The sequence below is a fragment of the Equus asinus genome, chromosome 14 (assembly GCF_041296235.1).
Source record: "Equus asinus isolate D_3611 breed Donkey chromosome 14, EquAss-T2T_v2, whole genome shotgun sequence".
In the NCBI taxonomy this organism is placed as follows: domain Eukaryota; kingdom Metazoa; phylum Chordata; class Mammalia; order Perissodactyla; family Equidae; genus Equus; species Equus asinus.
Genome location: NC_091803.1, coordinates 33,648,024 through 33,660,303, shown reverse-complemented (window position 1 = coordinate 33,660,303; position 12,280 = coordinate 33,648,024). Strand labels below are relative to the sequence as shown.

At 38.6% G+C, this 12,280-nt stretch overlaps 1 protein-coding gene across 1 annotated transcript; it reads left to right on the top strand.

The window, feature by feature from the left end:
* On the top strand, positions 1 to 10,755 carry ANKS4B (ankyrin repeat and sterile alpha motif domain containing 4B). Its single transcript, XM_014857907.3, has 2 exons — positions 1 to 228; positions 8,508 to 10,755. Exons 1-2 carry the CDS (start codon positions 65 to 67, stop codon positions 9,601 to 9,603), a joined length of 1,260 nt encoding a protein of 419 aa, XP_014713393.3. The 5' UTR covers positions 1 to 64; the 3' UTR covers positions 9,604 to 10,755.
* Positions 10,756 to 12,280: the final 1,525 nt, after the last annotated feature.

Genomic DNA, 12,280 nt, shown 5'->3' with positions numbered 1-12,280 from the left:
ATTCCGCCAACATCCTGCTCTGCCTGGAGAGTGATATCTGGCCAAGCTTTGGTGGGCAGAAAAAATGTCCACTCGCTACCACCAAGCTGCTAGTGATAGCTATCTGGAACTTCTGAAAGAGGCTACCAAGAGGGATTTGAACCTTTGTGACGAAGATGGCATGACTCCTACACTACTGGCAGCCTACCATGGAAACTTGGAAGCCCTAGAAATAATCTGCAGCAGAGGGTAAGTTCAATCTGATGGTTTTGATTGGAAACAGTGTTTACAGTAGGATTCTGCAGACAGCAGCAAGAGGCAGGGAAGTCAATGAAAATACTTTTCTCTCTTTCTAGACTAAGTAATTGTCTTCTTAGAGAAAGGGAGAAAATTGCCTAGAGATGCTCTCTTTTCCCATGGAGAACTGGCACCATGGGGGTGGCTCATCCTTTATGAGCCACACACAGAGAGATCCTGAACTCTAAGGCACTATCTGCTTTGGGGGCAAGATATTTTAATCCTGTGGCTTTAAAAATCTTTTCCGTGAAATGTAAATGGTTGACTCTTTAAAAAGAGAGCACTGTTCTACTTGGTTTTAAGTTGTCAATCTTGATTGGAACAAATTATGTTTTTATTTTATTTTTTCATCTATGCCATTAAAATCCCACAGTCTTTTATTAGAACAAGCCCTTGATTCTTAGATGAGGTTGCTAGCTTTACAAGCTGTAAAAGGTACCTTCAGCCTGTCTTAAATTCATTACCTCTTTGGCTGTTAGATACATATATGTGCACACATTCCCCCTAAATTCTAATGCAGGAATTAGCTAGCTCTTTTCTTCTGCTTGTTACTAAAGGGGCTAGGGAGTGTTGGCAACTGTAACCTAAGAAGGGTAAAGAAAGAAAAAAAGAAAATGTAAATAAAGGAGCCAAGTGAATTTATTTCAATTCAATACATATTTATTTATACATATACATAAATATGTGTAAATATACATATTTATATATATCTGCTATGTGCCAGCCACTTTGCTAGCCACTGGGGATGCTGTGATCAATAAGAGAGACACGATTGCTCTCCTCATGGTGATCAGATTTGAGAGAGGAAGGCAGAAATTACGTCATGTATGATATGTGTTACAAAGGGGGAAAGAGAGGGCACTAAATAAATAACCCTGATATCTAGGCGTCTATCCTGATCTAGGGAGGGAGGGGAGGCTTTCTGGAGCATTTAAGCTGGGATTTGAAAAGTGAGAAGCAGTTGGCTAGATGAAGACTGTTTCCCCCAAGTGAGAGCACTGTGCATTCTAGGCACTGAAGAAGTTAAATATGGCTGGACGTGCATGGCTTGAGTGGGGAGACGTCAAGCTGTAAGAGACAAGACCAGGTCACAAGAGCCTCGTAAATTCTGTTAAGGAGTTGAACTTTATCCTAAGAGCATGGGAAGCCATTGTCATGGGTTTACACAGGGGAGCCACCTGGTAGATTTGCATTTACGAAATTTGCTTAGGTGACTGTATAGCTATCAGAGAAAAGTTTGGGGGCTGTTTTAATGATTGAGATGAGAAGTGAACTGGACTTGGGCAGTGGCAGTGGGAACGGAGAGACATGCGTGGATTCGAGTGGCAGTTCAGATGTAGAACTGATCATGATTGATTGGATGTTGGGATGTGCTGATAAAGAAAGAGGAGGATCAAGGCCTCAGGTTCTGGCTTTGACAGCTTATAGCTGTTGGCACCCTCTTTTGAGGTGGGGGGTACTTTAGGAAGAGTTAGAAGAACGAAAGGTAGAGAGAGTTCCTGAGTAGAGAACTGAATGAGGAAGTGAGTGGAGTTGAAGTTCCCCCTTCCTCTTGTCTGATTTGACTTCCTTTTCCCAGACACCTTCTTTGATCCCCACCCCTATCTGTCATCCTTCTCCAAATTGTAACATTGCGCATCTCTCCCGTCCTCCCAAACTTTCTTCATCTACACAAAGTATACCACCTCTGCACCAAGTGCAAGATGTCAGTTACTTCACAACAAATGAAAGCCCTTGCTTCCTTTAGGGTCGATTTAAATGGCAACACCTAGATGTTTTCTCTCTCTCTCTGTCCTTTGTATGCTGGAAATATTTTCTTACACTTATTGTCCTGCTGGTCTTTATGACAAAAGTAACATAATATGAACCCAGAAAATTAAACCATATATATGCACACAAATTATAAAGAAAAAATGTCCTATGATGCCATGCTGTTAATATTTTTATGTTTTATATATATAATATATGTGTATTGTATATAAATATGTGTATATTTACACATACACAAAAAATGGTATCCTAAGTAGACATTTTGGTAGCATGCTTTTTTTTTTTTTTTTACCCCTCAATACATCATGAATATTATTCCATGTCAATACGTGTTCTTTTATAATTTAGTTTTCAGGAAATTCTTAGTGTTCTAGTCAATGTATATCGTTCTTAGTCAATCTCTCTTTCGGACAAATAATTTGTTCCCCATAGTTTAAACAGTGCTGTGATGAATATCTCTGTACATAAATCTTTGTTTACATTTTCTTGAGGATAAATTCTCCAAAGTGAAATTTCTGGATCAATTGGCATATGCATATTTTAAAGGCTTTTTTGTGTTTGTTGACAAATTGCCCTTCGGAAAGTGAGTACCCATTTTTCTCAATATTAAATGTATAATATCAGTGTGGCTTTAATGTTCTTTTCTTTGGTTACTGGTGAGGTTGAAAATTATCTTTATGTTTAGTGACCATTGTATTTTCACTTTTGTGAATTATGTATTTATAACCTTGTCACACTTTTATATTGGGGTCTTCAACATTTCTCATTGATTTATAAAAACATGCTTTTTAAAGTTAGAATATAAGCTTTTTGTCATTATATTTCAAATATCTTCACAATTTAATATTTTTGACAACAGATATCTTAAATAAAAGTAAAAAATAAATATATTTAAGTATGCAGTTTTAAGTGTATATATTTTTATACTTAAGCCTGTCAATTTTACTATATAATTCTAACTTTGAGGTCATGCCTAAATATTGACTATTTTCATCAGTACATTTTTAGTTTCATTTTTTATTTTAAGTACTTAATTCATATATCATTTATTTTGATTTAAGTTCTAAGGTTATGATCTAACCATACATTCTCCAAATGGTTAGTCCTTTGTCCCAACACAATTTGTTACATAGTCCACTCTTTTCCCATTTATTTGACATGGTAAAGTAATTTTTCTCAATGTAATGTGAAAATCCAGTCCATTAAGTTATACTTATTAAATTGACTATGGGCGCAAAAATCCTTCTAACCCTGCTTTCTCTAGTCATTCCTTCTCAACTCTTGTCTTCTGATTGATTCTAGCACATCCTGAATTTTGTTTCCTTCTCTCTAGCAGCATTTAAGATTTGTTATATTAAGTTGGCCTGACGTAGGCTGAAAAAAAAGTCTTGTGAGAGTTTTCCTAGGTCACCTCCCATTTTGACCATAGCCAATCTTTAGGAATTGTGTGAGATTAAATTGCCAATTAGATTTAAGGGAATTAAAAGGGAAATAAATTAAAAATTGAATCTGAGAACTAATCAATCATTGAGGGCCATTCCAGTCTGATGATTGCAGTGTTTGTCTGTTACTACCTGATTGAGACAATGAATCATGTGGTAACCATTAACATCCAAACTCTGGCTTTGTTAAATACTGTTTTTCTATTTTAAATTTAAAGAGGAAGAGCAATTACATGTGTTATCCTACATTGGGAAGAGGGCCCCAATTACACAAAATTTTATTTTGCCTTTAAAGTGTGCATGATATTTAAAATTTTCTTTCATTTTCTAAAATGGAAATAAATTTTCTTCCTCCTTGATTCTAAAAGGAATCGTATGTACTTATTGTAACATTTCACGTCATATTGGAAAGATATATTTAATAAAGTAAAAATTATACGAATTCTTATAGTCATTAACATTTGGGTGTATATCCTTCCAGACTTTTTTCCTTTGAGAACATGCACACACATGTATGTTTTTCCTCCTTAAAAAGACAATCATATTTTATAAACTGTTCTGAAACCTGCTTCTAATTATTTAACAATGTATCAGAGACCATTTGCACTTAAAAGTAGAGATCCATGCCACTATTTTTAAAGGCTACATGATATTGTGTTTTATAGTTTCATCATAATTTATTTAGTCAGTTGCTTGTTCGTGATGTTTAATTTGAATCTGGTCTTTTAACTATTATAAGTAAGTTATGATGAATATCCTTGATCGTTCGTCTTTGCACAAGGGTCTGATATCTCCTTAGGATAAATTCTTAAAGGCAGAATTGTTGATTCAAGAGGATGCTATGTTTTAAAGCCTTTTGGCACATATTGTACCAGGAAATTTGAACCACTTTATGCTTCCTCCAGCATTGTTCATTTCCCGACACTCCTGCCAAAACCAAGTATTACTATTCTTTTTAATCGTTGCCTATCTGATAGGCAAAAAAATGGTAGGGCATTGTGTTCATTTGCATTTCTTTGATTATGAGTGAGTCCAAATATTCCTTCTCCTGTAGAAAAACATCTTTGAAGGAATAATATTTTTCTGAGAACAACTTCACAAAAAATCAAATCTACTTCAAAAGGAGAAATTGAAATGGAACAGATGTTCAGAGTAATATAGTAAAAGCAAATTGCCTATTTAGTGACAATAATACCAATCCAGCTTTAAAAATTATTGCCCAAATGCACTCAGCTACCAAAAAGCAAGGGCAAAATATAGACTAATTTAAAATCTCTTTTGAAAAAAAACAAATAAGAAAAAATCAGCACTAGACTGAATTTAGCCCAAGGAAATGATATACATATTATTGATGCTATATGTAGCATCAGCAGTGCACTCAGATCATCAAATGAGGGAGACCAGTTTGTGAATCCCTGAGCAGGGATGTGTAACGGTTTTATCAAGAAACGTGAAAGACACCAGGGATTGAAAGACAAAGATTGCATTTAGAAGGACCCCATGAAACTTGTCAATAGAAAATATGTTGATTTAAATTGTACATTAATTTGGAAAGTTGTCTGTAAATAGAACTTTTGCAAGTAGAAATAGCTTAACTGCACTAGGGAAACTCATAAAGTATCTTACCTATCTGGTTTCATCTGTAAATTTGGAATTTTGCATTTGAAAGTTTCTTGAAAGAAGATCCATCTTTGCGGTCATGTCAGGGTTTCTTCATGTTCTTCTTTCATCTTGAAAGGATCATTTAAGATTCTTTGAGATGAGAAAATTCCGCTCCTCTATGGCCTGAAGCATGTAGATTTAACCCAAACTTCTTAATACCATTTAATGTCCCCACCACAGCTCATTTCTCTTAATAATTTCTTTTTTAATTTATCCAATTCAAAGATAATTTCTGGCAGATTTAATCAATATGTTTTTGTTTATGTTTACAGTAACATCTTGGGTGTTTTATAATCCCTCTTTGACATGTAGGGTACTTAAGGAGTCTTTTGAATATGATGTTTTGTTAAATTAAGTTAAAAGTAAAGCTACATCGTTGGAAGTGAGGTACTGTGCTCCCCTGAGATACACAAATGTGCCAAGCTTGAAGGGGTTTCCTTTGATCCAAAACAACTGAATCAGTCTGACTGACTAGAGCCTTCTTGAAAGTTGCTGCCAGACAGCAGTGTTATTTAATATTTGCTTTCCTTAGATTGTATCATGTTTTTTTTCCCTCTTTGCACTTATTTCCCTTGCCCCCATCTCCATGCACTCTGGTCACACTGAGGTATACTCCTGGTTCCCCAGATATGCCGTGTAATATTACCCATGTGTGCATCTGCTCATTCTGTTCTCTCTACTTAGAAGGAGGTTGCCAACTGCCAGCTTATGGGCTGGATCTAGCCCACGAATATGTTTTATTTGGACTTCACTGTATTTTTCTTTTGAGTTTGAACCAACATTTAGAAGTCAAAAAATTTTACATGAAATTCTGGATTTCTGGCTTTGTCTGAAAAGTGGAAGCTCTGGCAATATCGTGTCTGCTTTTATTCAAGGTAGCCATCAGCCGCAGCTGAGTGATGGCTGTTCTTTCTAGGTGGAGCTTGTACTTACTCTGATTTTGTTGAAAGAACAAACTTGGCCCCATTCAGTTACTTAAATTATCTGCGTGGCTTCTTTAGGTTGAGTTTGAGACTTCTGCTAGGGGATGTGATACAAAGGACAAAAAGACACAGGTTTTGCCCTCTGGGGTATTATCTAATTAGGGAGATAGGGCATAAATATTTGACAAATTAAGTGAGACTATAACTGTTAAAAAGCCACAAGATCTATTGTAGTGTTGTAGGAATTTACTAGATGAATGTGAAAAAAAACAAATATATGAAATTAAGGATTATGAGTTTAGAGACAAGGGAAATGAAAATAGGTAATTTTCAAAAGGGGGGGAGATTGTAATGTTTGTTGAATATTCACTATAAACCAATCACTTTTCTAATGCTTTATGTATATTAACTTATTCACATAACAATTATATGAGTAGGAAATATTATCCTCAATTTACAATTGAGGACACTGAGTCCTTAGAAAAGTTAAGCTTGAGGCCTCATAGCCGGTAAAGTGGACAAGCGGAGGTGTGTTAACATAAGACTGTATTGTGCTGGAGACCATTAGATACGGAGACAGGCCTGATCCAAAGTGTGCTACCTGTGTACTCTTGAGCAAATCAGTTAAGTGCTCTGAGTCTTATTTTACCCCTCTAACAATTATTTCCAACTTCCTTCTCTAAGAGGGAGACTGTGACAGTTGGTGGGGGTGGGGGCAGTGAATGAGTGTGTGCTTCGCAACGGAAAAGCATGAGGAGGTTCCCATGGAGGCGGTGCAAATCTGATTCATCAAATTATAGGACACTAGTTGGGTCATATTAACTAATGCAGCTCTTCTCAATCTGCAGCGAGCCTATGAATCACCTGAAGATCTTGTTAAACTTTGGATTCTGATTCAGGAAGTCTGGGCTGGGGTCCAAGATTCTGCATTTCTAACAAACTCACAGGTGATGCTGCTGCTGCTCCTGGTGCAGGGACCAAACTGAGGAACAAGGAATAGGAGAAGGGTCATAGTGCATTAACATGTCAGTTGCAAGGGCGTGGATCTTCTCTTCTGTTTCCACCTTCTACTCACCAGGAATTTTAAGGGGCCTTCTCAGATGCTCTCTCCTGTCCTTCCATGGAACCAGTCTGACACGAGTTTAGTGAGATCCTGATTTTGGGGAGGTCTAGACGAGGACAAGGGAAGGTGCCCTTTAGTACCTGTATTATCAGAGTTCTAAACAGTGGTTTGGCGGCCAGAGCCATAGTTAACAATAAGTTATTACTTTACTTTCCATTTGCGCCTGTTTGTAACTCAAGACCTCACAGGAGGTGGGTGAGTTGCAGTCTGGGGCAAGATTCCAGGAGGCATTCATTCATTCCACAAATCTTTATCGAGCACCTACCATGTCCCTGTTTCCGTGCCCGGCATCGCATCTCTGGCCTTACTGCCATCTAATAGTGCCCCCAATTCCACTTTAAACCTCCACAGAACTATTCATATATATGACACTGTGATTACCTGGAAGTAGGTTGGAGAATCAGTGGAGACATTCTACCCTTTTGTATAAATAATGGTTGTAGCAGACACTGTTTGCTACCTACCCAACATCCATTCCTCCCTTCCTTCTTGCTGATGGGGACCTAGTTTTGTTCAATTATTTATTTCCCTACATGTGACTCAAGGGAGGGTAGAAGTGGTAGACGGGGAACCACCTCTTACCAGCTCATGAGAGATCACTGCTAAATTTTCAGGAAGTTTGAGAGTTAGTTAAACACAGCCATTATTAAAAATAAGTCATATAAACTTATAATTTGATAAATTATATTAAAAAGTACTCAAAACTCATTAATTCCTAATTATTTTACTATTATCTATGCTCTCAAGATTTTGCATGTCTGTTATATCTATTTGGTGGGAATAATTTATAATGATGTGCTACTGCCTGTCTCTTCCAAACTCCATGCCCAGTAATACCACATTTATAGCCTGAAATTTGCCATGGTAGGTATATTTATACCACAGAAATTGGCACATGCTATAAATCAAAGCTTTGATTCTTTTTTCTGGGTGAGCCAGTTGTTAAACATTTACCAGCACATCATTGGGTAATCTTTTCCCTAGCATCAGGAGAAAACTCTAATTGATCTACGTTAGATCTATTTTCCTTCCTTCAGGAATGTGACCCAATTCTGGCCAATGAGACGTGAAAGTTGCTCTGTTGGAGAGTTTCTTCAAAAGCTTCTCTTGCTTCTAAAAAGGAGAGAGGGTAGAGATGGCCTCTTTCTGTTTCTGGCCCTGTGACGTCTGGATGTGACATATCTGGACTTCTACAAGTTATAACAATGCCAAGGCAGGATTAACGTGCATTTTGTTCTTATTTTTATTGTTTTTGGACCTCATGTTCAGAGAAAAAAATTTAGTATGTATTTTTGATATTTTCTCTTCTAGGGGTGACCCCGATAGATGTGACATCTGGGGAAACACTCCTCTACATTGTGCAGCCTCTAATGGTCATGCCCATTGTGTCTCATTCCTGATCAACTTTGGTGCCAACATCTTTGCCCTGGACAATGACTTACAGTCTCCACTCGATGCAGCTGCCAGCAGAGAGCAGACTGAATGCGTTGCTCTCCTGGATAAGGCTGCCACAGCTCAGAACATCATGAACCCCAAGAAGGTCATCAGGCTGAAGGAGCAGGCTCAGAAGAATGCCAGGAGGCATGTTAAAGAGTGTGAGAGGCTCCAGGAGAAGCATCAAAATAAGATGGCCCGCACCTACAGCAAGGAGGAATCTGGGACTCTTTCTTCTTCCAAGGGCTCTTTCTCCAGGTCATCCCTTTCAAATGCTTCTGCTTCTGGTACATTTGGGTCATTGTCTAAGGGCATTAAAGATAGCTTCAAGCTAAAGTTCAAGAAGAACAAAGATACAGCAGAGCAGGTAGGGAACGAGAGCAGAAGTAGGCAGAGGAATGTGTTGGAAGTGTTTAGAGAGGAGGCGGAAGAGGAAGATGTATTCTCAGGGGACTTCAAAGAGAAGCTCCAGTTCTCAGCAGAGGAGGACAGCCATGTGCAACACGATTCCATTCTAAACCGCCCAGGTCTAGGAAACATTGTTTTTAGAAAGAACAGACTATCAAGCTCTGGAGACATCTCAGACAGCAAGAGGGAGTTGGGGTTTAAGATGTCCACTGAAGTGCTTCAAAGACAGGGAGCAGTAGAGGCTGACAAAGCCGAGGTTGACGAAGAAGGAGAGGAAAAAACCCATGAAGATGATCTGCCTTGGGATGAGGATGAAGTGGAGTGGGAAGAAGATGTGGTCGATGCTACTCCCCTGGAAGTGTTCTTGCAGTCCCATCACCTGGAAGAATTCCTTCCCATTTTCGTGAGGGAGCAGATTGATCTAGAAGCTCTGTTGCTTTGCTCTGATGAGGACCTTCAGAGCATACAAATGCAGCTGGGTCCCAGGAAGAAAGTTCTTAATGCCATAAACAGAAGGAAGCAGGTGTTCCAACAGCCTGGGCAGCTGGTAGACACCAGCCTCTGATGGAGTGTTGGGTCAATGGGGTAAGCCTGCAGCAGTGGAGTGATGCTGTGGCCCACTGAAGCATTCCAGACAACATCCCCTCTGTACCCAATGCCAGACCACTGGGAATGGTTTCTAGGGGATCTAGGAGATGCCCACCTAAGAAAGAGGCTCAAAATCTACTCTCAGAAATACTCTATTCCTATCCAAATAAACTACCAGTGGGAAACTCAAGGAGACCTGGGAATGAGAAAATGGTGTTTCTCTTTAATTATCTTTTTGATATTTTTGAATATATAAAGGATTAAATGAATGACAGAGAAGGGAAAAAACTTTCTTTACTTCTCTAGCTCTGGGCTTAAAATTACAATCTGTCATCACACTAGCCTGCTGCTTGCTTTCTGATCGTTATAGTCTGAGGATTCTAACTCCAGTTCTGTCTTTAATTCTATGAGCTCGTCTGTTGGTGGAGATTTAAGCTCCTCCTCTGGACTGATGTTTGATGCCCAACTTAAATCTGTCTAACCCTTCAACAGATGTTTACAAGTGATGAAAATGGGCTATAATATTCCTGCCTGAGAAAAGAGACAGAGTGGTAGGTAGGGAGAGTGAAGGAAGAAATAGAATATAGGGTACTTTTTATGGACTGAATTGTGTCCCCCCCAAATTCACATATTGAAGCCCTAACCCCCATGTGACTGTATTTGGAGATAGGACCTTTAAAAAGGTGATTAAGGTTAAATAAGATCATAAGGCTGGGGCCCTAATCCCGTATGGCTGGTGTCCTTATAAGGGATGCACATGCACGGAGGAAAGGCCATGTGAAGCCACAAGAAGGTGACCATCTGCAATGCAAGGAGAAGCCTCAGGAGAAACCAGACCTTCCATCACCTTAATCTTGGACTTCCAGCCTCCAGAGCTGTAGGAAAATAAATTTCTGTTGTTTAAGCTACTCAGTCTGTGGTATTTTGTTATGGCAGACCTAGCAGACTAATATAGCTCCTAAGCAAGAGAGTAGGGGAGCACAGAAAGAAGAACATAGAAAAAATATCTGGCCTATTTAATGATTTTTCTAAAGGTAAATGCCTCCTGAAATTTAAAAAAAGGGAAAAAAATTGAGGTTCTTTGTAGGGAAAATTTGATTGTAAAAGTAAATTTTATATTTTCATGCCCATTATGTACGTATCTTTTATTTACATATCAACCCCTTTCATACATTCTTGCAAGTCTGAATACATGTAGGTTCTACAGTATAAACTGGCAACATTGCTGCCGACATTTTTTGAATGGCAATCCCAAATTCAAATTGAAACCCTACTGGATAGCTAAGCTTCATTGGATTTTTTATAGCCAGACTTACATCAAGTAGAATTTACTATCAATTACATGTATAATATAAAAACAGATATTTGTCTTCAGTACGCTTCCTGATTCACATCTGTTTGGGTTACTTCAAGAGGCACTGTGGAGGACATAAGGTTAAGGAGGATGCAGATGCTCAAATCTGATGAACAGTTGGCTCATTCTTCCTCCATGGATAGGTTCAGAAAGGTTGTCAGTCATGGAATAAATATGTTGCACTAGGGGATAATTATGTTTACAAATATTACATTTTGTTGGTTGAAATACACTGAAGTTGTACTTGCTTTCAAAAATGCTCACAAAAGCAGTTGCCACATAGAAAGCACTCAAAAAAAGTTTGTAGTGTCTGAGATGGCCTGTATTAGTACTTCATTATTTTAGATGCCAGGTCCCTCTCTCCACGTATTTCCCAGAACCTACCTGATGAGACACTCTATAGGAGAAGAATAAGCCACCAGGGGAGTGCTGTTGTTAACAAAAAGGATGTTCTCCAGTAGGGCTTTGTACATCATTGTCAGAGATAAAAGTAATATAGAAAGCCTGGTGATGTATTCTACCAAATGAGAGGCAGCATGAGGTGGTACAAAGAATTTTGAGCTGGAAACCAGCATTACTACTTGGAGGATAGAATACAGCGTTATGGAAATGGAAAGATGTTCTTTGGGAGAATAAGAAAAGTCAGGCCAGCAGAAATATTACCGGAACTCAGCATTATAGGATTTAGTTCTGCTTCCTAAGAGTTGAGCATTTCTAGTTGGAATTTTCTATGCTGCCCTTCTGGAGGGGGCAGTTGGCTTAGGCAATGTGGGAAGAGGAAGGTATGTTTGCCCAGAAGAAGTGGAAGCTTTCACTTTGACCAACCCCTTGGCCTTCACGTCAGTGCTGTGATGAGATAAAGGGGTATGAATTTGAAGGATACATGGCTTGTAAAACCTCACATAAAAATTCCATCAAATTACTGGATTAAAAACAAGGGAACAGGGGCTGACCCCACAGCCTAGTGAGTAAGTTCAGTGCAATCCCCTTTGGTGGACTGGCTTTGCAGGTTTGGCTCCTGGGCATGGACCTAGACCACTTGTCAACCATGCTGTGGTGGTGACCCATATATAAAATAGAGGAAGATGGGCACAGATGTTAGCTCAGGGCTAACTGCTAATCTTCCTCAAGCGAAACAAAGAGGAATATTGGCAACAGATGTTAGTTCAGGGCTAATATTCCTCAGCAAAAAAAAAAAAAAAAAAGAAAGAAAAGAAGGGAACAAACATAATCCTTTTATGTAATTACAAATAACATAAACTTTTGTGAGGCCAGAATGGGTTGTGAGAAGTGAAGTTGT

Bases quoted from the DNA above. Each gene is read 5' to 3' on its own strand.
- ANKS4B (XM_014857907.3), top strand. From the start codon at position 65: ATGTCCACTCGCTACCACCAAGCTGCTAGTGATAGCTATCTGGAACTT. The intron at 229-8,507 runs GTAAGTTCAATC...TTTCTCTTCTAG, and splicing joins GAAATAATCTGCAGCAGAGG to GGGTGACCCCGATAGATGTG.